This window comes from Pan paniscus, chromosome 2 (genome assembly GCF_029289425.2).
Source record: "Pan paniscus chromosome 2, NHGRI_mPanPan1-v2.0_pri, whole genome shotgun sequence".
Classification (NCBI taxonomy): domain Eukaryota; kingdom Metazoa; phylum Chordata; class Mammalia; order Primates; family Hominidae; genus Pan; species Pan paniscus.
In genome coordinates this window covers 157,913,112-157,940,660 of record NC_085926.1, presented here as the reverse complement: position 1 = coordinate 157,940,660, position 27,549 = coordinate 157,913,112, and the positions used below count along the sequence as shown (strand labels likewise).

General features: G+C 41.3%; 1 protein-coding gene and 1 long non-coding RNA gene across 6 annotated transcripts in view; one reads left to right on the top strand and one right to left on the bottom strand.

Annotated features, from left to right (window-relative positions):
* Window positions 1-27,549, top strand: part of LOC117979808 (uncharacterized) — a 140,629-nt gene that overhangs the window by 40,852 nt on the left and 72,228 nt on the right. For 3 of the 5 annotated variants that reach the window (XR_010111684.1, XR_004670806.3, XR_008624923.2), the window contains exons 3-5: window positions 2,906-3,167; window positions 6,682-6,762; window positions 11,693-11,889. This is a non-coding gene — a long non-coding RNA (uncharacterized LOC117979808). Of the gene's footprint in view, window positions 1-2,905; window positions 3,168-6,681; window positions 6,763-8,572; window positions 8,703-11,692; window positions 11,890-27,549 lie in introns of all 5 variants that reach the window. The other 2 variants (XR_010111683.1, XR_004670807.3) reach the window with 2 other exon arrangements.
* IL12A (interleukin 12A) lies at window positions 4,988-14,457 on the bottom strand. The gene is made up of 7 exons (XM_003830628.5): window positions 11,812-14,457; window positions 10,674-10,819; window positions 7,860-7,973; window positions 7,494-7,535; window positions 7,377-7,418; window positions 7,143-7,286; window positions 4,988-5,603 (listed from the first exon to the last, which is right to left on the bottom strand). Exons 1-7 carry the CDS (start codon window positions 11,927-11,929, stop codon window positions 5,448-5,450), a joined length of 762 nt encoding a protein of 253 aa, XP_003830676.3. The 5' UTR covers window positions 11,930-14,457; the 3' UTR covers window positions 4,988-5,447.

The following is a 27,549-nucleotide window of genomic DNA, read 5'->3' as shown; positions in this document are numbered from 1 at the left end:
AGAGACTTTTTTTTAAATTTTATTTTTATTTATTTATTTTTTGAGACGGAGTCTTCCTCTGTCACCCAGGCTGGAGTGCAGTGGCACGATCTCAGCTCACTGCAACCTCTGCCTCCTGGGTTCAAGCAATTCCCTGCCTCAGCCTGCTGAGTAGCTGGGACTACAGGCGCACACCACCACACCCGGCTAATTTTTGTATTTTTAGTAGAGACAGGGTTTCACCATGTTGGCCAGGCTGGTCTCGAACTCCTGACCTCAGGTGATCCGCCCGCCTCAGCCCCCCAAATTGCTGGGATTACAGGCATGAGCCACCGCACCTGGCTGAGACTTCTTTATTTCTATCTAGATTAGGAAAAGACATGAGAATTGTGGGGGCTCATGAAGAGTCCCTTTGTGTCTGTATCATTTTTAAGTTCCTGGGGCTGGGAACACAAATATGTGGGTAATACTGCATTGCCTATATCTGAGGTTCTCACAGTTTAGCAAGAGAGAGAAGGGAGATACATAAATAATTGGGATGATATTTATATGGTTGTAGGGAAAGCATTCCCTTGACTTAGACAGTGACTTCAACATGAGCATAGCTGCTGGCACAGGCTGAGACCAGGCCACTTAAAATGTTAATTATGTGAGCTTACATAATCTTATTATTTATTATTTTTATTTTTTGTAGAGATGGGGATTTTGCCATGTTGCCCAGGCTGGTCTTGAACTCCTGGGCTCAAGCAATCCTCCGTCTCGGCCTTCCAAAATGCTGGGATTACAGGCATGAGTCACCGCACCTGGCCAACTTCAATAATTTTCTTCACTTTCCACATCCATAAAAAGGGTTATTAGGATGGTTATGTTTATTTGTGGTAAACTCTTAGGAATATGCCTGGCATTTAGGAAGCACAATTGAGCAGTTGCTACTACTTTTTTTTGTCTAAAACAGATTCCATTAATATACTATTTTTGATATTACATAGATCTAATTCATACTCATATTTTTAATGTAAAATTGAAAGATACATAAATATAACTAAAGTTTTTGTGCCTGTTCTCACCACGTATATTTCAAAACATTTATACACATCCTATTTCACTTTTTTAAATAAAATATTTCAAGTACATAAAATTCAATTTTTGGACAATGTGGCCAGATTTTTTTCTTACTTATCATATTGTAATGCAGTTTGCTTTAAACTAGGAAGCCAAATTATGCTAGCCAGAACCAAAAGTATTTTTTAATTTTTAATTTTTTTTTAGATGGAATCTCGCTCTGTTGCCAGGCTGGAGTGCAATGGTGCGATATCGGCTCACTGCAACCTCCGCCTCCTGGGTTCAAGCAATTCTCCTGCCTCAGCCTCCTGAGTAACTGGGGCTACAGGCACACACCACCATGCCCAACTAATTTTTGTATTTTTAGTAGAGACAGGGTTTCACTATGTTGGCCAGGATAGTCTTGATCTCTTGACTTTGTGATCCGCCCGCTTTGGCCTCCCAAAGTGCTAGGATTACAGGTGTGAGCCACCGCGCCCAGCCCAAAATGTTTAGTCCTCAAATAAGGATAATAACTGAATGGCCCAGTGTGACACAGAGAAGAGGACTTATGATGGCTGTGGGTGCTGGCCCCCAACAAAGCTGGTGTTCTTTTCTTTTTGTCTGTAGTTTCTTATCCTCCTTTGGGTGTCTAAGGGTCTTTTACATCTCTTGAGTTTTTCAATACTCACCTTTGGATGTCTGGCCAGACCATGTCCTAGAACTGTTCTGTCTTCCCAAAGTCCTGGACCTTTAATGGGGCAGCTGACAACTAAATATTTTTCATGTTAATTCTCTGATTTAGTCATTCTTAGGTGTGAGATACACTTTCAAGGTTTAGTTTCTTTTGAATAAAGTAGTTTGTTAATCAAACGAATCTCCAATTGACTGGGGGGTATTTTTAGGGGGATGGTCCTTGGTTTTGATAAGTTACTTTGCTCCTGGCCGGGCTCAGTGGCTCATGTCTGTAATCCCAGCACTTTGAGAGGCCAAGGTGGGTGGATCACCTGAGGCTAGGAGTTTGAGACCAGCTTAGCCAGCATGGTGAAACCCTGTCTCTAAAAATACAAAAATTATCTAGGTATGGTGGTGGACACCTGTAATCCCAGCTACTCAGGAGGCGGAGGCAGGAGAATCACTTGAACGTGGATGGTGGAGGTTGCAGTGAGCCGAATCGCGCCACTGCACTCTAGCCTGGGTGACAAGTGAAACTCCGTCTCAAAAAAAAAAAAAAAAGTTACTTTGCTCTCCACCCTTTGTTCTTGGAAGGCAGAGACCCTGCCTTTTGCCCTCATACTTCACACCAGGCAGCCGCTTGTGCCGACCACGCTTAATATGCTGAGTGCCATGGGGGACAGCACATCAGCGGGTGTTCTGATGTCTTGTGAGAGCTGTGACAAATTTATGTTGAGTAATAACTAGGTGCTGGCACTGTATTGTGTCATTTAATCTTCACAATAACACAGTTAATTAGGTCCCACAGTTTTCTGAATTTCATCAATGAGGAAATAGCAGCAAAGAGGAGGTAACAAATTCGGTGCAGGTGCTTAGCCCAAAGACTAATAATACATTTCAAAATGTGCTTACATTTATTGTGCACTTACTATGTGCCAGGTGCAATGCTAGCCCTTTGCATGAGTTGTTCCATTTTACCCTTTCTCTGATCCTTTGACGTAGATTCTAGTATTACCTTCCTTTTTCAGAAGAGGAGACCAATGGGGAGCATTGGAATGATTTGGTTGCAAGCATACTACACAACTTGTAAACTGCAGACACAGGCTTAAAAAAAGTGAAAAACTAACCATGTAATAAAGAATGGAATGAACCATGAAGCTGTTTCTGTGGCCGGTCATGTTTTTGAAGCCTATCCCATGCTAATTTCTAGAACAGAAGAAACACACGTGTTCTTGTGTATAAACCCAGTCCATGGAAGAGACAGTCTGCTTGTCCCTCCTGATCTCTGGGCCCAGACAACCAGTAGTCACCATTCCAAGTGAGGGGTGGTTGCAACTCTACAGCCCCGTTCGTCTCTCCTCACTGTCAAAGCTGCTGAGACCCCAGACTCGACACTTGAAAGAAACCCATGTCTGTGAAGCACTTGTGGACCATTCAAGATTGTGGAGGAATCACTCAAGAGAAGGAGATAGGTGATGGGATTAGCTTCTGATGGTTTCTATTTTATTGAATGTCTAATAGGGCAAGAATTTGAAAAACGAGAATGTTTGTCATGCAGGAGGACCTGGGAAGGAGATAACACATTTGCAGGGATAAAGATTGGGATTCAGTTGGGAGGAGTAACTGAGGAAAGGGGTCACTCAAAATATTTTGTATTTTAGGTCCTTTTTCTATTGAGGAGGAATGGATTATCAAAGCCTTAACATTAAATTGTATTGTGTCAGGTGAATTGCTATGGTTTGAATGTGGTGTGTCCCCCTCCCAAACAAACATTGAATTTTTTTTTTTTTTTTTTTTGAGACGGAGTCTCGCTCTGTTGCCCAGGCTGGAGTGCAGTGGTGCGATCTTGGCTCACTGCAAGCTCTGCCTCCCGGGTTCAAGAGATTCTCCTGCCTCAGCCTCCCGAGTAGCTGGGATTACAGATGTTCGTCACCACACCTGGCTAATTTTTGTATTTTTAATAGAGATGGGGTTTCACTATGTTGGCTAGGCTGGTCTCAAACTCCCGACCTCAGGTGATCCACCCACCTCGGCCTCCCAAAGTGCTGGGATTAGAGGTGTGAGCCACTGAACCCAGCCTCACATTGAGGTTTAATTGCCATTGTAACAGTATAAAGATGTGGGACCTTTACGAGGTGATTAGGCAATGAGGACTCTGCCCTCATGAATGGATTAATGCTGTTATCATGGGAGTGGATTCCTTATAAAGGGACACGTTCAGCACCCCCTTGCTCTCTCTCTCACCTTCCGCCATATGATGATGGGGCACAAAGGCCATCATCAGATGTTGGCCCCTTGTTCTTGGACTTCCCAACCTCCAGAGCAGTAAAAAAATAAATCACTGTTCTTTACAAATGGCCCAGTCTCAGATATTCTGTTACAGCAGTACAAAATGAACTAAGTCATGAAACCTAAGATTTACATGATTTACAGCAGTGGTCCGCAACCTTTTGGCAGCAGGGGCTGGTTTTGTGGAAGACAATTTTTCCACAGACCCGGGGGGCAGGGGGCAAAGATAGTTTTGGGATGAAACTGTTCCACCTCGTATTATCAGGCATTACTTAGATTCTTATAAGGAGCATGCAGCCTAGATCCCTTGCATGTGTAGTTCACAATAGGGTTCACACTCCTATGAGAATCTAATGACAGGAGGCGGAGCTCAGGTGGTAATACTTGCTCACCTGCCACTCACCTACTGCTGTGGGGCCTACTGCCCAACAGGCCACAGACCAGTACCACTCCATGGCCTGGGGATCGGGGATCGGGGACCCCTGGTTTAGGGAATTAAAAAGATGGAATTTAACATTTAGCTCAGTAAGAGCACATCTCTTAAGCCAAAGTAAGGCAATTATCCATGTGGTTCAGGCAAAAGTTCTATACAGTTTTAAACAAATGGAGAGATTTTCTGGTTGCAAATTAGAGACAACTTTTCTCTCAGAGCCCAAAGGGTCACAAAAATTAGAATAATTAGGCTAGAAGGCCTCTTAGTGACATTTTTTTTTTCTGGTTGAAGAATACTATGAAGTATTTTTCTAATGCACAGCATACTTTTAGTCTTATGTTGAACAAAAATAATAAACCCTCAAAAACCATGACTCACTTGGCTGCCTTAGTAGTAAAGCATATCTTGTCTTACTAGGGTCCCTTTAAAATGAGATGAAAGGGACTAGGAAAGGAATAAGAATATTGTGGCATTCTTTCCAGAGTAATTTTGTTGAAGTCTCATCAGAGTTTTTAATTTTCCCACAATGTATATTTTAACACTTAAAAGTACATTAGAAAAATTGCAGAATCACTTTAATTCAATACTTTTATTTTTAGAACACTTAAAAAATATTTTTCAAATACACTTGATAAATAATTTAATAAATATAACATAAATAAATATAAGTTAGTTCAGATGCTTTCATGATTACCAAGTTATATAAATAAATATTTTAAAATAAGTTATGCTTACATGTTTGTTTCCACAAACACTTTGGTACAGAAATAGCTTATAAATATTTGCCCTTCTATTAAAGTGAATGAAAAACACTTTCAGGATGGACATTTTCCCTTCTTAGCAATTCATTCATGAAAACTTAAAAACAATTTACCACAGTAAATGTCAAAAATACTTGATCAGAGGTATCATGTGGATGTAATAGTCCCATCCTTCTTTCCCCCTCCCTAGTTCTTAATCCACATCCTATCAAAGTTTCCTCATTTCAAAGTTTTATAAAAATGACAACGGTTTGGAGGGACCTCACTTTTTAGGAAGCATTCAGATAGCTCATCACTCTATCAATAGTCACTGCCCGAATTCTGAAAGCATGAAGAAGTATGCAGAGCTTGATTTTAGTTTTATAAAAATCCAGTTCTTCAAGGGAGGATTTTTGTGGCACAGTCTCACTGTTGAAATTCAGGGCCTAGGAGAATGAACAGTAAGCATGACTTACATGGTATTCCAAAATTCAAATATTCATTCATAAAAATGAGTGAAGCCAGTACATGTCTCAGAGCCTGCAACTCAGTCCCTTATGCCACTCCTAAACCCAATCCAAATCTACTCTCAGCCAGATCACCAGGCAGAACCTGAGAAAAGAAATACTCATTTTCCAAGCACATGCATCTTCAATGAGCTCTGAAAAGACCCTTAAAACTATTTAGAAAAAATCATCAGTGGGAGTTGTGCCTTAGAAAGAAACAGTTCCTTTAAAATGACATCTGCTGCAATATCTAATTAATTTTATATATGTTACATTAAAAAGCCCACTTCTGTTTAGCACAGGGAGGTGATGGATTGCTATTGATCAGAACTCACTATCAGTAACAGGCCTGTTTACTGAAGACATGCCATTTGTGTCAGATAAACCTGGCAATGAATTTCCAAAGTTTAGCACTTTGATTTGATAACAGAATATAAAACCTTACATTTGCACCCTTGATGAATAAATACTTTCATATCTTCCTCATAAAAAGTCTAAAAGAAAGCTAGAATAAAGTCACTCCATTTTATACTGGAGGAAACTGAGGCACAGAGGGGTTAAGTGACTTGGGAATAGTTGTCTGGTTACTGGTAGAATTGATTCTAGCACCCAAATCACCCAACTCTTGGTCCTAAAAATGAGATAGCAACTACAGCTCTCTAGATGCTAACATTCTTTGATACTTGGATGAAGCTCATTGCCTTTCAAACAAGAAATCTGGCACATGCACACACACACACACACACACGAAAAGAATAAAAGTAAAACAATTACTTTTCAATGATTTCTGCCACCATATTTTTATCCCATGTCCTCGTCACCAAAGCAGTCACCCTCGCTTATATAAATATTTGTTTTATATTAGCATCTGTGTTATGGTGATTCAGAACATAACAAAGCAAGTTCTTTCCTATGAATAACATTATAGATGCCCCAGATGATTGGTCATTCTTTTATTTGGTTCACATTTTGGTTCACAATGGGTCATAATCAGGCACCAATCTTGCTTGTTTCCCAGCAATATTTGCAGATATGCAAACTGGCCCCTTGCATGCACATCCTGGAGCATGTCCTGGAGCCTTTAGAGGTGAGTGAGAAGGTAAGTGTAGTGAAATCCTCTTGAAGGATTTTAAGAGGCAGAGCCTCATACAAGTGGTTTAACTCTCCTAGGGTTTGGTTCCCTCCTTTGTGCAGATCCCATATGGTTGTTTTGAGGCTGACATAAGAAAATGCACAAAAACATTTGCCGAGTGTGGGGGATACCACAGAGTGAATACTTTGGAGTCTGCTTTTCATAATGTGATCTGCTCACATTTGTGCTCCCTATAGACGGCACCCTCAAGGCTGTCTTCTTGAAAATGTAGGTCTGTCAGGCCTTTAAAAGGCCTCCAGACCTCTTTTTATACCTCTTTATCAAAGACCCTGGCTGGGTATCTTTAGCATGAAAAAGGTGCTCTCACTGATAGAATGAAGTCTTACCTGCATCAGCTCGTCAATAACTGCCAGCATGTTTTGATCTAGAAAGATCTGCCTCTTAGGATCCATCAGAAGCTTTGCATTCATGGTCTTGAACTCCACCTGGTACATCTTCAAGTCTTCATAAATACTACTAAGGCACAGGGCCTGGGTGACATGACAAGATGGGAAGTATCCATTGAGATGGGCTAAAAACATTGCCCCCATTGCATTTGAGGAAAGAGCTGTGTGTCTTACCATCATAAAAGAGGTCTTTCTGGAGGCCAGGCAACTCCCATTCTAGAGGAAAAAATAATCAGACATCAGTGATATGAATTCATCATACAGGCTGAAACTTTTCATTTTTTGACTTACAGTTATGAAAGAGGTCTCTCTGGAATTTAGGCAACTCTCATTCTAGAGGGGAAAAAATCATATATCAAAGTATTAATTCTTAGTATAAATCTTTCTGACTTTTCAGGTCAAATTTTTTTTATTATGGTAAAAACACATATCATAATATTTAGCATCTGAACTATTTTTAAGTGTTAAGTGTATTCACATTGTTGCAAAAAAAACCATTTTTTAAAAATAATTTTTCTCCCAAATCTAACTTCTGAAGTAGGACCAGTTAAAACCCCATAATGATGGATACCAGAAACGTGAATTTTTAGAAGCAGGTGAGATTTGATGCACAGTTGTTAACCACACTGCATGCTCTGGGAGGAAAATCCTTTATACCTTGGTTAATTCCAATGGTAAACAGGCCTCCACTGTGCTGGTTTTATCTTTTGTGATATCTTCATGATCAATCTCTTCAGAAGTGCAAGGGTAAAATTCTAGAGTTTGTCTGGCCTATAAAAAATGAAGGAGAAACTCAGTTTATAACATTGATAATGCACCTGGCACCCCACAAGGCTGGTAAGCCAGGGTGCCAGGCAGGCTCCGGCTGGCTGCCCTTGACCTCTGTCACTTTGACTTGCAGGAAATTCTGGTTCTTCATAATACAAAAGAAAATAGATTCCTTACATTCTGTCTCTCACCCTCCTCTCCCTAAGCTTGGGGCATGTTTCTCTGGATGACATATTTTTTCATTATGTAAACACAATAAATCATGTCAACAGCCTGTGCTAACCAGCCTCCACACCTCACTGTGACACTTGCTTCTGGTGAAAATTGTTTCTTCTTTTGCTAAAGTGACTGTATTCTATGAATACCTATTTCAAGTATAACTTCTAAAGGGGGAACTGTTAAGGTCACAGCTTGATGGATATAACAAACATGCAAACCCTTAAGACAAGCTGAGATTTAATTTGCAGTGCACACACGCACACACATACACAGAGATGTCATCTTAGTGTGTTGGAAAGCACCGTTGGGTAAAATTATGAAATGTATCTTAGGAAGTAAAGGACTGTATGATTGAAGATTACGATCATTTTTCCATTCAACAGCCTAATGGGTGGCAGACACTCCATTAGGTACTAAGAACATGACAGAGAAGAGGACCATGTATACCCTCCTGGACTGCAAGTTTAGCTGCTGAGACAGACAAGTGCCCAAATGACCAGGAGGCATCAGTAGGTGAGACATGGTGAGAAGGGCATGAAGCTTCTGAGGAGGGGCAGGAAGGGAAGCAAAGCTTCCTAGAGATGGGACACCCGCATTAAGAGGAGTAAAGTGTCGACAATGGAGGAGGGAAATTTCAGACAGAGCTAACAGCATGAGCCAAGAAGCAAGGGCTGAAAATTCAGAATACGTTTGGGCACAAGTAGTAAAATCCCTTTCTGTGGTAGCTAGACCAATTCTCCACCTCCAAAGACATCCACCTCCCAATCCCTGGAACCCGGTAATCAGCTATGTGACCTGCCAAAGAGGAATGAAGGTGCAGATGACATTCAATTTGCTAATCAGCTGATCTAAGAGTAGAGAGATGATCCTGGATTATCTGGGTGAATCCAGTGTAAGCAGTATCCTCAAAAGTAGAAGCGGGTAGAAGGTCAGTCCAGAGGGAGCAGCATGAGAAAGACTCAACCAGACATTGCTGGTATGGACAATGGAAGGGGCCACAAGTCAAGGAATGTGGGCAGCCTCTAGACCTGACAAAGCAAGGCAACAGATTCTCCCCAAGAGCCTCCAGAAAGGGCTACAGCTCTGCTGACACATTGATTTTAGCCCAGTAGGACCCATTTTGGACTTCTGATGCCCAGAGCTGTAAGATAATAAATTTGTGTCATTTAAACCCACTACATTTGTGACAGCAGCAGTAGGAAATGAATACACTATTCCCGGAGGTGTTTAAACAGACCTGGGCAACCCCACTATTCTGAGCAGGTTATAAAGAGTTAGATTTGGAGGTGTGAGTCCAGTGTTGTTCTTCAGATCTTTTCAAGAGAAGCTAGAATTTTGAAATCTTAATTGAAATGTTTGGTTTTTGAATGGCATCAAACTAAAAAATAAACATATAGCCCAAATTCTACAAACCTGTGCGCTGGATATGGCCGGTGAATCACTTGCATCTACCTCCTTTGTTTTCTACTGCAGCAAATTTGGCAAATGATGTACAAAACATTAAATTGATTTCTATAATCTTTTGACCCTTAGGACTATATCTGGGAGTAGGGGTGTCAGCTTTTGCACAAAAAACATCTATATGAATTGGAGCACCTAAAAGTTACCCATTTTGAACCTTTCTTCGGGAAACAAAGCAGTTTTCACTTGAGCCCCCTGTCAAATTAAGATTAATTGAATTGTGAGGAGCAATGCACAGCACATTATGAAAGATTGAAAGGGGAAAGGAGCCCTTTAAGAAGGCTTGGTGGCATTGAGCTTATTTTAAGATATTCCTAAGGCAACAAGCTAGAAAATACTCAAGAAAAAATTCCTAGAGAGCAGAAAGGCAGAGGACATCTTTTAAAACACTAGCCTTTAGCCTTTGCAGCAGTAGCTACTGGAGCAGTTTTTAACGGCAATGTTTTTTACATTAAAATATGAAACCTAAAAGAACGAAGCTGTAAATAAAATTAGGTAACTCTTCCCTAGAAAATGAAGGCTGCATGTGCACTGTCATAGTCCTCCCTGAGATGTGTTGCTCCAAGAAGGAACTGTGTCACCAAGTAGAAGCTGGTGGGCAGCAGGAGGGACAAGGCTATTTCATCTTTGTACCCCTGCCCCCCAACACAGAGTATGCACCCAAGTAACTATTTCCGGGATTGATCAGTGGTGTGGTGCCAGAGAAACCATGTGGACCTGACACAATTCTATCTCTGTTGGCAGGCTACAGGAACACTGCAAATATCCACTTTACTCAGTGTAGACATAGCCAAAACCAACATCATTATAATTTATTACTACTCTTGCTTTCTCTGGAGACACAATTTCACTAGGACTCTTTAACACTTGGGCCATTTGTAAAGTTCCCTCTCCTGCTGTTGACAGCTGCTAATGAACTTCCACAATTTCTCTGCAGTTCCATCAGGTACCAGAGGGGAGGATCAGAGGCCCCTTCCTCAGGGAGGGTGCAGGTCCACAGTGGAGAGGACAGGAAAGTCTCACCTTCTGGAGCATGTTGCTGACGGCCCTCAGCAGGTTTTGGGAGTGGTGAAGGCATGGGAACATTCCTGGGTCTGGGGTGGCCACGGGGAGGTTTCTGGCCAAACTGAGGTGGTCCAGGAGGACCAGGGTAGCCACAAGGAGGAGGCCTGGAAGGAAGAGGAGCAGGTGGAGGAGCTTCAGCCTGGATGGCCTGCCTGCACCACCTTCCCTCCATTCTGGCCACCTTCACCCATCCATTCCTGCTTGGCACCCACCTCCCTCAACCCATTTCCAACACTTTTCCTTCAACACCTGAGAGATGACTCGAGTTATTACAAAGCGCCACTCTATTCTAGGGCTAGAAGCCAGCTCCCTGTGAGGGTCTAGAGATGAGCTTGGACAAGGGTGTTGAACCCAACACTCACCCAGAGAAAGCCTACATGTTTTTGATCAGGGAAACCCAGACCAGGTGGTGAAGTGGCTGAGTCAGACTTGGGACCCAGTGTTTTAAAAACAGTGGAGTGAGAAAGCCTGACTTTTTTTGTTTTTTTAAGACGGAGTCTCACTCTGTGGCCCAGGCTGGAGTGCAGTGGCATGATTTCGGCTCACTGCAACCTCCACCTCCGAGTTCAAGCAATTTTCCCTGCCTTAGACTCCCGAGTAGATGGGATTACAGGCACTCACCACCACACTCGGCTAATTTGTGTATTTGTTAGTAGAGACGGGGTTTCACCATGTTGGTCAGGCTGGTCTTGAACTCCTGACCTCAGGAGATCTGTCCGCCTTGGCCTCCCAAAGTGCTGGGATTACAGGCGTGAGCCATTGCACCCGGCCAAGCCTGACTTTAGAACTGGCTAGGATCTGCCTTCTGTTTGTAGCTGAGGGACCCTAGGCAGGAAAGCAGGAAATCTCCCACGCTGGGCCTCAGTTTCTCCTCTACGAAGTGGGCATAATGATAGCTCATCAGGCTGTTTCGAGATGAAAAGAGACATGCCCTATTTAGCGCATGGTGAGACCCCTATTCTTATTCTTCTTTGCAGGAGACGGCTGCTGCTGTTCCAGTCTCTCCTTAGGCAGACTTGAGTTTCTACCCACTCTTCCCAAGCAGCCGCCCCTCCGCACCCGAGCGAGCCAGAGACCTGGCCGGCTGAGTACTCACTGCGCGCTGGACACATGCTGAGCCGGCACTGCAGGGACACTGGGCGAGCCGCTGGATGCAGACCTGTGGCCGCGGCAGGTGAGGGCGGTGGCTGGGAGGCTGACCCAGGGGGCCACATTTTTATAATTGTCCCGAGGCGCGGCAGGACTTTCCCGGGACTCTGGTCTCTTGCTTTCTGTCTCTTTCTGTGTCTCTCTCTACATCAGCTTCTCGGTGACACGTGCGGTGCGGCCGGCCCGCGGGGCTTGCGGCGCTTTCGGATTAACTCCCGGGGTGCCCGGCCGCAGCCGTTCCGGGACGGCCCCGCCGCCTCCAGCTCGGCCCAAAATGAAAGCGAAATGTTCGCAGTTACTGCGCGGGGTCCACAGGCGGGCGGGACACCCCGCCCACCACCCTGGGTCCCCGGCCTTAGCCGGACGCCCCGTGTCTAAGCTACCCCGCCCCGCAGCTGTGCAGCGCCCCCTGCCGACGTAGAGAGAGGAGTGCCTCCCACTTTGCATGTCCTGCGTAGGGATGGGCCCTAACCACGACCTCCAGCCTAGTACTGGAAGGGGTAGGCAAATCATTCACTCATCATCGTTCCTTTAGATGGCTCACTAGATGCCAGGCCGACGTTGCACCAGGTGCAGGACACCCAGGGAGAACAGGACCCTTGGGGCATTGCCACACTAAATCAGACTCAAGGCGTTTTGTTCACAGGTCTTTTCTGAAACCTGAAAAGGGATGAGAGCTGGCTGACTCTGCAATTATTACTCTTGTAGAGAATCCAGTTTAACGATGGGATGAATACACAGAGTCCTGGGAGGAAAGACCTAGAGAAAGAGCCCACGCTCAGCCGGAGCAACGGGGTCCAGGAGTCAGCAAAGGCTCCCGGGAGCAGGCAGGGGCCCCAACCTGAGTGTTAAAAACAAGCAGGCATTAGACCGCTTCCAGCGGGAGGGCACGCAGGGTCTAGCCAGGGGAAACAGGGATCAGAAGCGCAGTCATGAAGGGTTGAGGGAGGTGGGGGTCTAGGTGTCCTTGCAGGGTGTGAGGCTGGAGAGCTGGATGGGGCCGTGCCATGAGGGCAGGGGATGCCATACTAAGGAGTGTACTTTCTGTGCTGAGAGTAGTGGGGAGTCTTCCTGGGTTTTAGGCGGGAGATGTGGCAGAATTTGCATGATGGGGGGATCCCTTCAGCCACAGCATGAAGGATGGATCCAGGGGTCAGGAGTAGAGCAGAGGGAAGAGTTGACAAGGTGTGGCCAAGTCCTTATTCAGTATGGAGAACACAGGGTGGGCAGGAGGGACTCTCAGAGGGCCTGTGGGCCAAGACTTGGTAGCTCCTCAGGTGAGCGTGAGAGGAAGGCCCTGAGAATGGGGAATGGAGATTGTTCTAGCTTTACAGGGATTACTGTATAAGAGGACTGAGTTTGGAGGAGATGGTGAGAAGTTCCATTTTGGATGTGCTGGGTTTGAGGTTCCTGTGGGACTTTTTAGTTCAGTTGTTTTTCCCACAGGCATTAGTCACCCTAGGCGTGGGTAGTGGGGAGGATGTGTTTGATCTCTGACTTGGAGCTTCCAAAGGGCCTGACTACACCCAGGCCCCAGGACCTAATAACTGGAGCTGCCTTCTGGGTGGCTCATCTGCTCGAAGCTGATGAAGCACGGCTGTAGGGAGTTTTAGGTGTGTGTAAAATAAGAGAAATGGTTGATCTCTAAGGCCCCTTCTAATGCTGCTGTCTGTGAATTCCCCCATGGGATACAGAGAAACAATTGCGTTTAGCAGTTTGTGTAGAGCAAATGACAGGTGCAGAGCTGTGTTGTGGCCACAGGGGTTTAGTGTGGAGTTAAATGTACTTAAAGTCAGGATGAAGACAAGTGTATCACAACTGAGCTGTTTCTCCCCTGGAAGGGCCATCTCCTATAGAAAAGTAATTTCTGTTGCTTAGATGAGCACAGGGCCACTGTTAAAAATGGATTATTGGCTACCAGACACAGTTTCTAACTTACATTTTTGTGAAATAGTTTCCTGATGTGCTCCATGTCCTCTAGCTAAGATGAAATGAAAACCTTCTTCTAGGAATACATGATTTTTCTGTAAGCGACAGTCTTTGCTCACAATCACTACTTCACAGTGTATAGCATTGTCGTGGAGGTCTCGGCCAATGCTATAAGGAAAGAAAAAGAAATGAGAGCTTTAAACATTGGAAAAGAAAAGGTAAAACTGTCACTTTTTACAGTTGATATACAAAAAGAAAAAAATTAATAGACTATTAGAACTAAGAAGAGAATTTAACAACATCATGCAATACACGTATCAACTTTAAAAAAATCAACTGATTTTCTTTGTATCTGCAACAATCCATCAGAAAATATAATAAAAACAAGATGACATGCATAGAAGCTGCCAAACTATAAAGTAACTGACTGTAGATACAGAGGCAGTATAATGGCTAAGAGTATGGACTAAACTATGTTAATCCAGGTTCTGCTACTTACTTGCTGTGTGTTCTTAGGTGAGTTATTTATCTGTCTGGGCTCAGTTTCCTCATCTGTTAAATGATGATAATAAAAGTACCTACAGTATAGAGTTATTATGATTATTACATGAGCTTGGATAACTACAGAATAGTGTTTGGAGAAAAATTTTAAAGTTCAGTCATGAATATAGTGTGATTTAATTAAATAATTCTATACCCTTGGGTGGAAGGTTTCTCTATATAGAAAGCTTAAGTCTCTTTTCGTTAATTCACATGCTCAATGTAATTCCAATACAAGCTACAAATAAATTTTCTCAGAAACTTAATAATAAACCTACTCTAAAATACAGATGTAATAACAAAATCTATGACTAAGTTAAAAAAAATTTTTTTGAGACATGGTTTTACTGTATCACCCAGGCTGGAGTGTAGTGGTGGCACAGTCACAGCTCACTGCAGCCTTGACCTCCTGGGCTAAAGTGATCCTCCCACTTCAGCCTCCTGAGTAGCTTGGACCACAGGCAACACCATCATGTCCAGCTAATTTTTATTTTTGTATTTTGTAGAGACGGAGTCTAGTTTTGTTGCCTAGGCTGGTCTCAAACTCCTGGGCTCAAGTGATCCACCCACCTTGGCCTCCCAAAGTGCTGGGATTACAGGAGTGAGCCGCTGTTCCTGGCCTTAAGTAAAAATGCTAAAGGAATAATGAAAAGGGGGACTAACCCTATCACATATGGACATAATTTAAAGCCATAGAAATTAAATTAGTGATCTTTGCAACAGATCAGGCATACGGACCATTGAAACAGAGTAGAGAAATTATAGATAGATTTGTATATTTGGGTATTAAGTATAAGATAATACAGATGATTCCCTGATTAATGAAGAAAACATGCAATATTTAGTAGAAAATACTCAATGGGCTGGGCATAATGGCTCACACCTGTAATCCCAGCACTTTGGGAGGTCAAGGCAGGAGAATTGCTTGAGGTCAGTAGTTCAAGGCCAGCCTGAGCAAAAACTCCCTACAAAAAATTTTTTTAAAAAGAGAAAATGTTCAACGTATGATGAAAAATAAAACTGGACTCCAATCTAAAACAACAGAGGTGAATCCATTTGGAAGTGAATTAAAGACCAAATGTGAAAAGTAAAATTGTTACAGTAGTAGAAGAAAATATAGAGGACTGTCTTTGTCACTTAGAAGTGGGAAGGACTTTTTTAAAACTTCTAAAGCTCCAAACCATAAGGCAAAATACTTATCAATTGGATTACATAAAAATTAAGATTTCTGTTGTACACATTTCCTCTGTGCATGAACCAAATGAACAGACAGCTGACAGATTGGGAGAAGATATTTTTCAGTGTCTAAAACCAATATTTTCAATGTCTAAAAACAAGGAACTCTTGTAAGTCAGCAAGAAAAAGACAGAAACACTAGTAAAAAAATGCGTAAAGCTCATGAATAAGCAATTTAAAGAGAAGAAACACCAAAGACTAATGAGCATACCTGGAGGCTCAGTTATATCAGAAAATGCAAATGAAAAAAAGAATGAGATATCTCTTTACACCTCTTAGACTGACAAGTTGAGAACACTGGATACTGGTAAGTGTTGGGAAAATGGGGGACTACAGGATCTATTATATCACACCATGCCAGTAGGCTGACATGGCTGTTTTGAAGGGTATTCTGGCATTCCTTGGCCAGATTAAGTATATTCACACCCATGACCCAGCTGTTAACCCTGGGTGTATATCCCATGGAGATTCTCATACAGGTCCACAAAGGAACATGTATGAGGATGTTCATTAAGTCATTGTTTGTAGTGATGGGGAACTGGAGGCAATGTAGCTGCTCATTACTGGGGGAGTGGGTGAGTGGAATGTAGGGATCCACTTCATGGAGTATTCTATGGCAGTTAGAAGTAATAGACTAGATGTACATGCAGTAACATGGATATGTATTAAAAATATAATACTGAGTAAAAACAGGAAAACAGAGTAAGATCTCTCTCTATAATGTATAAGTAGACAATTAAAACTCTTTGGGGCTGGGCACAGTGGCTCATGCCTGTAATCCAAGCACTTTGGGAAGCCAAGGAAAGTGGATTGCTTGAACCCAGGAATTTGAGACCAGCCTGGGCAACATAAGGAGACCCCATCTCCACAAAAAATACAAAAATTAGTCAGGCATGGTGGCGCATGCCTGTACTCCCACCTACCAAGTAGGCTGAGGTGGGAGGATCACCTGAGCCCGGGAGGTCAAGGCTATAGTGAGCCATGATTGTGTCACTGTACTCTAACCTGGGCAACAGAGTGAGACCCTGTCTCACTTAAAAGAAAAGAAAAAGGAAAGAAAGTAAAAGAAAAAAATGAGGGGGCTCAGATTTGTTTTTGGAATTCAAAATGCTTGGAATTTAGAAAAGGAAGAGGTGGCATCGCATAATCAAGCATAATAGTTCCGCAGCAAAACATAGGAATAGTTACACTGAGTGGTTAAAGAACCCCAAGTAACCCCTTGTCGCTTCAGTCAGATTTCGCTGTTAAGAATTTAAGAGAAAACTTCTGGTGTCCAGAGCTGTGTAAGTTTAAGAATTGTGAGTAAGTGATTGCGGAACTCTATTGACTTAAATGAGAATGATATATTCAAAATAGTACACATTATACAAAGACACAGACAAAAGGATATATGTTAAATACATCAGTAGGATAGATCCCACTGGGGAGTGAGGGGAATGAGAATGAGGACTAGTGATAATGAAAATATATAAATACATTTAGATATTTGTATTTGATGGGGACAAATAACGTCATGGATTAAAGAATATGGTCCACTCCATCCTCTTCATCAGAAGTCCTTTGTCCAAAAGACAGATAGACACCTTCTGTAAGCAGATGACTCAAGGTCATTGTTTGCAAACTTCAATTGCTATTTGGTACATTCAGGTAGTTTTTTTGTTTTGTTTTGTTTTGTTTTCGAGACGGAGTCTCACTCTGTCGCCCAGGCTGGAGTGCAGTGGCTCAATCTTGGCTCACTGCAAGCTTTGCCTCCCAGGTTCATGCCATTCTCCTGCCTCAGCCTCCCGAGCAGCTGGGACTACAGGCGCCTGCCACCACACCTGGCTAATTTTTTTGTATTTTTAGTAGAGACAGGGTTTCACTGTGTTACACAGGTTGGTCTTTATCTCCTGACCTCGTGATCTGCCTGCCTTGGCCTCCCAAAGTGCTGGGAATTCAGGTAGCTTTTATTGTTAGTTATTCCTTTCCCATTCGGTTTGAGCTATGAGTCAATCAGGCATCTTTCATCACTGAGAGACAAGGGTCTTTTCAAAAACTTGACAGAATATATTAAAGGTCTATTTCTGTGGTTCTCAGTTGGAGATGGCCTTGCTCCCCAGGGGACACTTGGCAATGTGTGGAGACATTTTGAGTTGTCATAATTGGAGGAAGGGGGCTGCCACTGGCATCTAGTGGGTAGAAGAATGTTGCTAAATGCTGCTGAACATCCTACGGTACACAGGATAGCCCCTCACCCGCCCATCCGCCCCCCCCAGACAAATAATTTTGTGATTCGAAGTATCAGTAGTGCTGGAAGAGAAACCCTGGCTGATTTGAGTAGATAGCTCGATATGCCTGTCTTCATTGTTATTCTCCCTGACAAGTAGACAAGGTCAGAGTCATAGGCCCCGAGCAGAAGATTTGGAACTATATCTTTGGTGCCATAATTTAGGGTGGCAGCTCATCCTCAGATGAAGTGAGATCCCAAAGAGGCTTGTGATCAGTTGAGACCGTAAATTTGCATGTGTAGGTCAGCACTGTAAACGCTATTTTCCTTCATAAAATAGCAAGGTCTCTGCTGTCAGTTTTCCTGCGGCTCTTGTCCATAAATGTCATTCAACTTGAGCATAAATCAGCTGGCGCCCACATGGCATCAATCTGGGCTCCAATCCTGAGCTTCAATCCTGAAAGGTGGCCTGTCAGGGTAAGAAGCAGAGCTCTGTGTTCCTTGTTGAACACCAACCCCCAGTGTTACATGCTGAGGAACTTGGTTCTATGGAGCTTTTTCTTCTTTGCTGAAATATCTGAGCAGCAGGGGGAGAAATAGTAAGTGAGCGGAGCCAGAAAGGCTATAGCACTAAAGGAACTTTGGGTCTACGATCAAAAGACCTAATTTCTAGCCTCTTTCTGCTACTTGGTACCTATGTAAGCTGGGGCAAGCCACTGCCTTTCCTAATTTTCATATCAGCAAAATGGAGATGGTAATCTTTTGTTGTGCTAGTTTTGTCATGCAGATCAATTATACAGTGAACAGGTAAGAATTTTGTGAAGTGGTAGAATGTCAACAATATTAGATATCATTCTACAGTGAGTGATAGTGAAATATAGTTATTAATTTTAGATTAAGACACACATACAGTTTCTTCCAAAACTATTTCTTTGCTCTCTTTGAAACATTAAGTGGCAACTTCTCAATAGCGGTGGAGGGGAGTCCTAAATATTCATGACACAGTGTCTGTAGGGAACATCCATGAGCCATCTATCCTGTTTTTGAAAGACTTCAAAAATCTTGACAACGGGCTTCAAGAAAAAAAATCCAGAAAGGTGTCATTTATTACTTATTGATGCTCCAGAATAAAGATTGTATGAATACTTTTGCAAACTTTTCTGCATCTTGAGACAGTTTAGCAACTTATCTGAATATGATACAACACCCGGGCATTGTAGTCTCATGAATGATTAAGATCATCTGATGCCCAGACATTATAAAGAGAAAAAAGGATAAATTTGACTGTAAAAATCAAATATTTTGATTTGTTGTCTATAGGAATTTTGAGTTGTCTATAGGAATATTATAGACAACTTTTAAAGAGAAATCATAACCCAGAAAAAACATTTACATGAATATGTAACAAACCAAGAGCTAATGTCACTATCTAAATGCAAAAGTCAATAAGAAAAAGGCCAATAATTCAATTCAAAACTGGGCAAAGGATATGAACAGACAGCTCAGAGAAAAAGATACACAAATTACTTATAAACACACGAAAAATACTCAGCTGCACTGATAATTGAATAAATGCAAATAAAAATAATAGATATAATTTTTAACCTGTAGTTTGCAAAGCTAAAATTTGATAGTTTGTAAAGTGTGTAAGGGTATGTGGAAATGTGTAATCTAGTGAAATCTATTTGGAGGGATAGTTGGCAATAGCTATCAAAATTAAAAATGCACATACACTTGTTCAGCAATTCTACTTCTAGTAATTTATCCTATAAAACTATTTGCACGTATGCATAAAGACTTATTTCCATTAAAAATATCATTTTTAGTATCAAAAAACTTGAAATGCTTCCAATGTCTCATTAGCAGGAAACCATTTAAATAAAACATGACTCATCTTTTCAAGGGACTATTATGCAACTATCAAAAAGATTGAGGCAGATTTATATATGTGACAGGAAAAATCTTCATTACTTGAAAAGTCGTGCAAAATCAAGGTTCAGACTAGTGTATAATATGCTTCTATTTGTACAGAGAAAAAAGTATATTCATGTACAGACACACATAGATACAGGTGTAGTATAGATATAAATCTATGCTTCTAAGAGTAGTGACCATTGCCTCTAAAGAAGTAGATTGAGTTTTTGAAGTAGGAGGAAAACCTGACTTTTATTGAATATGCTCTGTACTTTTTGAATTATTTAACATACAAATGTATTATAGCTTCATTTATTTTTGTTTTGTTTTTATTTGTATTTTAACTGCTAAGACAGCTGCTGCAGCCATTCTGACAGCTTTTGAGCAGAGAATTTCCTCTATGTAGCAGCATTCTTGCAGGATTTACCATATGAACATCAAACATTGAGTATGTAAGTGGATTAACTCTCTACCCTCAAGTCAGGGGCTTTGTGTCTGACTCTATCTATCCATTCATCTTTTCATCCATCCATCTATCCATCCATCTATCCATCCATCCATCCATCCATCCATCCATCCATCCACCCACCCACTCATTTGTCTTCTCCCTCTGATTTGTAAGTATTCTGCATGTGTACTATGCACATTTAAATTTAGAATACCATTTTAACTCTATTATGTGTACCAATATAATTTAACTGGCTAGAATTTTTCTGCCCCATGGCCTTGTAAAGTGGAAAAGCTATGGGCTTTGCAGTTCAGGCTAAAATCAGTTTCCATCCCTTTCTAGCTGTGTGATCTTGGTCATTTCCTTCATGTTTCTAAACTTCTATAAAATAGGGAGAAATACACCTGCCTGGTGGGGTTGTTGGGAGGAGCTATTGAGATACTGTATACACAATGAGATAGAGGGTAGAGCAGTGTAACACAAGTATCATTGCCCCAACAGGCTGCCAGTTTCCTTTCATGGCATTGATCTCTAAACAGTGACTACTAGGGCTTTAAATAATCCTTCAAGGGTCCATCACATGCCCTCTTTGGTGAGTGTTAGTAATACTATGATGGTATTTGGGCTCCTAATGTGGAAGAAAACAGAATATTCCTAGTCAAGGTCATTTTTTTTTCTCTTTATGAAATGAAAATTTCTCAACATGAGACTTGAAAAGCAGGCTGCTGGCACTAGCTTTTTAAAGTGCCCAAACAGCCATTTTTATTGTTTTATACAGTCATTATTCATGTTTGGCTTCCAGTGTTTATCTCTTTTTTTCTTTTTCTTTTCCTTTTCTTTTTAGAGACTTTTCACTCTGTTGCCCAGGCTGGAGTGCAATGGTGTGATCATAGCTCACTATAGCCTGGAACTCCTGGGCTCAAGCTATCCTCCCACCTTTAGCCTCCTGATAGCTGGGGCTACAGGTGTGTGCCATCATGCCTGGATAATTAAAAAAAATTTTTTTGTAGATATAGGATCTCACTATATTGCCAAGGCTGGTCTCAAATTCCTGGGCTCAAGTGATTTTCCCACTTCAGCCTCCCAACAGTGTTTTTCATTCATTTCACTTGTATATGCTCTTCCATCAGTGATAATGTTTCTTCTGCCTCAAGAACAAATGCCTTTAGACTTTTTAAAAGCACAAGTCTGCTGACAACAAATTCCCTCACCTTTTGTTTGTCTGAAAATATTTTTACTTTGCCTTAATTTTTGAAATATATTTTTGTTTGGCAGTTATTTTCTTTCATCACTTTAAAGATGACATCACAATGCCTTCTGGCTTCCATTGTTTCTGTTAAGAAGTTAGCCATCAGTCTTACTGTTGCTTCTTTGAGGTAATTTGTTTGTTTAGGACGATTATGTGACTGCTTTTAGAATTTTCTTTTTGTCTGTTATTCCCCTCTAGCAATTTACTTATTACATTTCTATGTGTATTTTTTTGTATTTATCCTGCTTGAGATTTGTAGCATTTATTGAATCTATAGCTTGATACCTTTAAATCAGCTTTGGAAAATTCTTTGCCATTACCTCTTCAAATGTTGCACCTATTGCTCCCAACTCAATTTCACTTTCCTACCCTTCTGGAGCTCTAATTACACGTCAGACCTTTTCCTGTTTTTATGGTATTGCCTATATATTTTTTCTTTTTAAAAATACTTGGGTGCTTCCATAGGGATATTTTCTACCAACCAATCTTCTAGGTCACTAATACTTTCTTCACCTGTGTTTAAACTATTGTCAAATTTATTTATTGAAGTTTTAATTTCAGTTGTTGTATTTTACAGTTTCATAATTTTCACCTTTTTTAAAAAAACACTTAGATTTCAATTCTCTGGTGAAATTCTCCATTTTGTCATCTGTTTTCTTAAACATATTAATCAGTGTTATTTTATATTCTGTATCTGACAATTTTAGCATCTGGATAATCTGCATGTCTGTTTCTATTGTGTATTTTTAAATCTCTTTTTCCTGTCTTTGTACACCTATAATTTTAAATTGAATTCTGGACATTCTATAGGAAAAACTGCAGAGGCTCTCTATGATGTTAGTTTCTGTCAGGTGGTCAGAATAAAGCAGAACACTTTAAACCAATCAGGAAATAAGCTGATTTGAACCTGAGTTGCAATGCTTATGAAGGCTGATTTATGTCTGTGTAGTGTTATTTTTAGGATGTAATTCTATTAATTCCTGCTAGAAGCAGGAGGTGCTTACCATGGCCCCTCTGCTTTGGTGGACTCTGAACTCCAGTGTTTATTTACCCGGCACTATGAGACTGACACCAGCTCTGTTTCATTTCTCAGTCTCTTAGCAGCCACTTTTTGTTTTGCCTCTCTAACTCTTGGCCTGTTCTGGGTCTGCTCACAGTTCCAGTTGCAAAGTTGAGCCCTCAGAGTGATTATGACAACCGATGATATCCTCCTTTCATACATAATATACTGCCCTTGGTGCTAGATGGGCTGTGAGGGACATAGACTAATAATAATAATAACAACCCGTGGTGTAGGCATTGCAATTATCACCCACATTTTTACGGCTGAGGAAACCGAGGAACAGAGACGCTAAGTCAGTCACTGAAAGTCATATAGCTAGTAAATAGCAGTGCTGGGATTTGAATCCATGTGGTCCGAGTCTTGAAGCTATTTTCTTAATAGAAAGGTAGACCTTCAAACAAGTTTTTATTGTTGAGAAGGCTAGATGGCATCTTTCCCCTCTCCCTCCAAATCTGTAACAAACAATGAGAAACATGAGAAACAAAAACAAGAGCCCTTTATACCATAGCATCTTTCAGGAACTCACAGAAGTATTCTTCATTTGTGTACCCTGCACGCCTTGCATAGAACTAGGCACATGGAGATTCAAAATACAATGTTTTGATTGGGTGGGTGTGGTGGCTCACACCTGTAATTCCAGCACTTTGGGAGGCTAAGGCAGGCAGATCACGAGGTCAGGAGATCGAGACCATCCTGGCTAACACGGTGAAACCCTGCCTCTACTAAAAATACAAAAAATTAGCCAGGCGTGGTGGCGGGTGCCTCAGCTACTTGGGAGGCTGAGGCAGGAGAATGGCATGAACCCGGGAGGCAGAGCTTGCAGTGAGCCCAGATCACGCCACTGCACTCCAGCCTGGGCAACAGAGTGAGACTCCGTCTCAAAAAAACAAAAACCAAACAACAACAACAAAAAGTTTTGATTTCCAGAGCTTAGGTCTGAAGTTGTATTTTACCACTTGTTCCTGGTGCTTTTCCTGTGTTACCGCAAGAGTTAAGCAACACGTATGTGAAAATAAAATGTAGGATTGCATAGTACAGACCAAGGAGGTAGTTTGGGGGCAAAGTCTAGTCTGTGCTTTGTTTGTCAAACTGTGATCCTTACTGCAGCATGAAGGAGGGGGTACCTTTTTCTTATTCAGATTCCTGGCAACTCTAAGATAGAATTTTTCCCTAATCCATCTCACTGGACTAGTTTCCTATCTTTTCAGGCAGAAAAAGTTGGCTGAGAAGACAGTCTAAGCCCAGCTGTTTATTATTACATATCTCGGTTTATTTGGTGACCCGCATGGGAAATTTACAGATTTGATGACACTGAACTTAAAGAGAAGGAAAATGGGACAGGAAAACACTGGGCATATTTGTATTTCTGACGGGTGCAAATCTGTTGAAGCAGTTTTCTGTTTCCAAATGCTTCCTTCAGTGTCAGACTGAAGGTTTTTTTATTTAGTAGATTCCCAGAGAAGAAACTCCAGAAGAAAGCAGCAGCTAGGACCTTTTATAATATCCTACAATTTCATTTCCCCTGTTGTTTTTACATCATGAAATGCCCCAGTGTTTAAAGACACAAATTTACCCGATGTCAAAAAACTCCGAAGAGTTTAGAAGAACAAATTCTGTGTATTTATCCCCCTGGTAGTAATATCCTTTTAGGCAATGGACACAGAACAATTTTGAGTGGTTTCTCTCCAGAAGCTGAATACTAATGTTCCCATGCCTAATAAATATGTAGTTTATAAAAAGATTAAGCAAATGTATGCTCATAAAGCAATAGAAAATAATCTACTTTGTATTTAAATAGAGCTAAACCAATTTAATGCAATTGTTTCAGGGCATCCATCTGACAAACAGCTTTCTATAAGTGATTCTGTTTATCTTGGGATCATCTCAACCAAAAATTCTGGGAACAACCAAACAAAAAATTGACTGAATTTACACAAAATTCCAGAAAGACTTCCAAATTAATTGCAAAGGCTTTTCTTAGTTAAACTTCTCAAGGACATTTTTTAAAGGCTTATAATATAGATCTCTTCTGGGGGTGCTGAGGACCAGACTGTGGCAGATTGATGCCTGTGAGGTCTGCTTATGATGATTAATAATGAAGCTATTTATGTGGACTTCACCTTTTTCTGAAAAAAACTCATTTTCCAGGTTGGAGCCGTTTCCCCTTAAATAAATTTGTTTCTCTTGGAATAATAAGGAAATATATGCCATTGTTAAAATAATATGTTGAGGGCAGAAAACACCTTTCTGAAGATCCTTTTTACTTCCAGTGGTAACCAAATAGGCTATTATTTTTAGAATACTGAGATCTCTTGTGTGGATAGGGTAGTTGAGTGACTTCAGCTATTAAGCAGTTTTATTAAACAGGGAAACTTGGTACTTTTTCCAACTGCGTTTAGGGGATTTTGCACCCAAATATTACCCTGTCCAGGAGTGATTTGGGGAAGAGTGATATTACTGGTTACTGGTAACAGTTGCTAACATTTATTGACTATATATGTGTTATTTTCCAGAGACTGTACTAGACAATTTTACATTATTGCTTTATTTAATTCTCATAGGAACCCTGTGAGCTGGATATTATTACTACCCCTGTATTATAGACAAGGAAACTGGACGTTGGCAAGGTTAAATAACTTTCCTAAGATAGTAAAGCTGGGATATGAACCCAGCATATTTTTGCTGCCCTCTTAAAATATAATGGGGGGTGAGAGGGCTGCTTGAGGGTAGGAGAGCCTAAATTAATACCACCTTTTTGAAAAGCAGTTTTGAAGTACTTATCAAAATTTTGTAAAATTAGCATACATTTTCATCAACTAATTCCACTTCTAGGGCTCCAGTTTTAAGGCATTAATCAGAGATTTGGACAATGATTATGTTCAAGAATGCCTACCGCAACATTATTTACAAGACTTTACAATAGAGGAAAGAAAACATACTGTTTTCCTTTTTCCTCTCACACTCAACACAGAACACTTCTGTGACCACATTTATGATTCCCCCCACTCCCCTGCCAAAACCAAGCAATTCTCCAACAGACACCAACTGGGTATGCTATAATTCAATTCTGAGGCTATCTACCTAGAGACAGTGTTAGATCCTACAGGTCTAGGGCTGAGTCCAGTAAGATTGCCCCCTCTCCAGGTGCCAAACACAAGTCCAGGCCACCCCTACTTCAAACTGACTGGCTACAAATTGAGGTTCCCATCACCCCCTCCTTGGGTTCCATAATTTGCTGGACCAGCTCACAGAACCCAGGGAAATGCTTAATTATATTTACTGTTTTATTATAAAGTATATGACAAAGGATACAGATGAACAGCCAGGTGAAGGGATGGATAGGGCAAGGTTTAGTGGGGCATGGAGCTTCCATGCCCTCTCTAGTCATGCACTCTCCCAGCACCTCCACATGTACAGCTTATCAAATCTTATTGTCCAAGAGTTTTTATAGAACTTGATCTCCAGTAACTCCTTCTTTCCTAGAGGTTGTTGGGTGGGCCTGAAAGATCCAACTTTTGGAAAAGTAGGGTAGATATGGGGAAGCCTTGATTATAATGCTAAGGACTTTCATTTGTTTGATAACCAGTTGCCCTCTGTTTTGGAAGCTGACTGTGAGAGGGGAGAATCTGAGGGCAAGGACCAGAGAGCAGGCTTTGACCCAATTATGCCGGAGGTTGCAAATTTTTTTGGTGAAAATCAGACCTTGGTGATGACCTTGAGCAGTAGGATATAAATAACTCCCACAAGTTTAGCATTCCAATAATGGAACGCTAGGCATAAATAAAAGATTGGCTAGACAGACAGGATCAAAGAGAGGGGCTTTGATCAGGAGGTATCTTTAGGCTCAGCATTGGACTGGATATTTACAGGTGTGTTAGTGCGGATGAAATGCACAAACGCAAAGGAAACTCTGAAGATTTAAGCCTGAGTGGTCAGGAGGGTGATGATGCCATTTAGTGGCTTAGGGAAGAAAAGGGGGAAAAAAGTAGTGCATAGACACTACTCGTTTTCTACCCAACAGTCATGTCCCCGTTCTTCACAGAGCCTAGATTTTGTCAAATGGTTAACCCATCCTGAGCCCCTGAGGAGTGTCCTAATTGGTGCAAGCCAGTCAGCTCAGGGCATCCCTTTGCTGACTATTCTTGGTCCAGGTGTAGACATGGCACTTAAATTGGCCGTTTCATATTGAGTGCATATTTTGTGGTTGGGGGATGCATACAACATATGTTGGGAAGTACACAGAAGAGTAGGGTAACTAAATGCCCAGACTGAAAAGGGAAGCCATAGTGTATCTGAGAGAATCAGGGAGATCTTGGAGAGAGAAAGGCTCAGAAAATCCATCCCATAGAGTTGTTTATGAACCCCAGGGCTCACCATTGACCTGCACTTGTGTACTTCTGACCCTAGATAGAATACCAGACACTATGAGAAGAGAACTATGGGATTGGGTGCACATGAGACAGATCCAAGTAGCTTTGCAAAAGCTTTGTAAACTGAACTGTCATTAAAACTATAACCCACAGAAGCTGGTCTGGCTTTTGGCCTGAACCCAACTAGGTCAGTTGCCTGCTAAAACAAAAATATCAAAATCCTCCATAGGATTTAAACAAGACCCTGAGTCTCATAATGTAACATTCAGAATGGAAAGAACACAATCCAAAATTGCTCAATGTACTAAGAACCAGGGAAAATGTTGACTTCCATGAGAAAAGATAGGCAACAGATGCCAACATTGAGATGACACAATTTTGAAATTATAGCCTTTAAATATTATATAAATGCATCACAAAATAAGCATTGTCTTGAAATGAATGGAAAGATAAAAAGTCTCAGCAAATAATAGAAAATACAAAAAGAACCAGATGGAAAATTTAAAACTAAAAAATACAATAACCAAAATAAAAATCTTTTCAGATAGACTGAATAGCAGAATGAAGATAACAAAAGAATCAGTACATTTGAAAAAAGATCAGTAGAAATTATCCAGTCTGAAAAACAACAAAAAAAAGGACTTGGCAGACGTGGGAAGGGGAGAAGCACTCTCTCTCTCTTGTGGGAGAACATCAAAAATTCTTAATTTATACCATCAGAGTCCCAGAA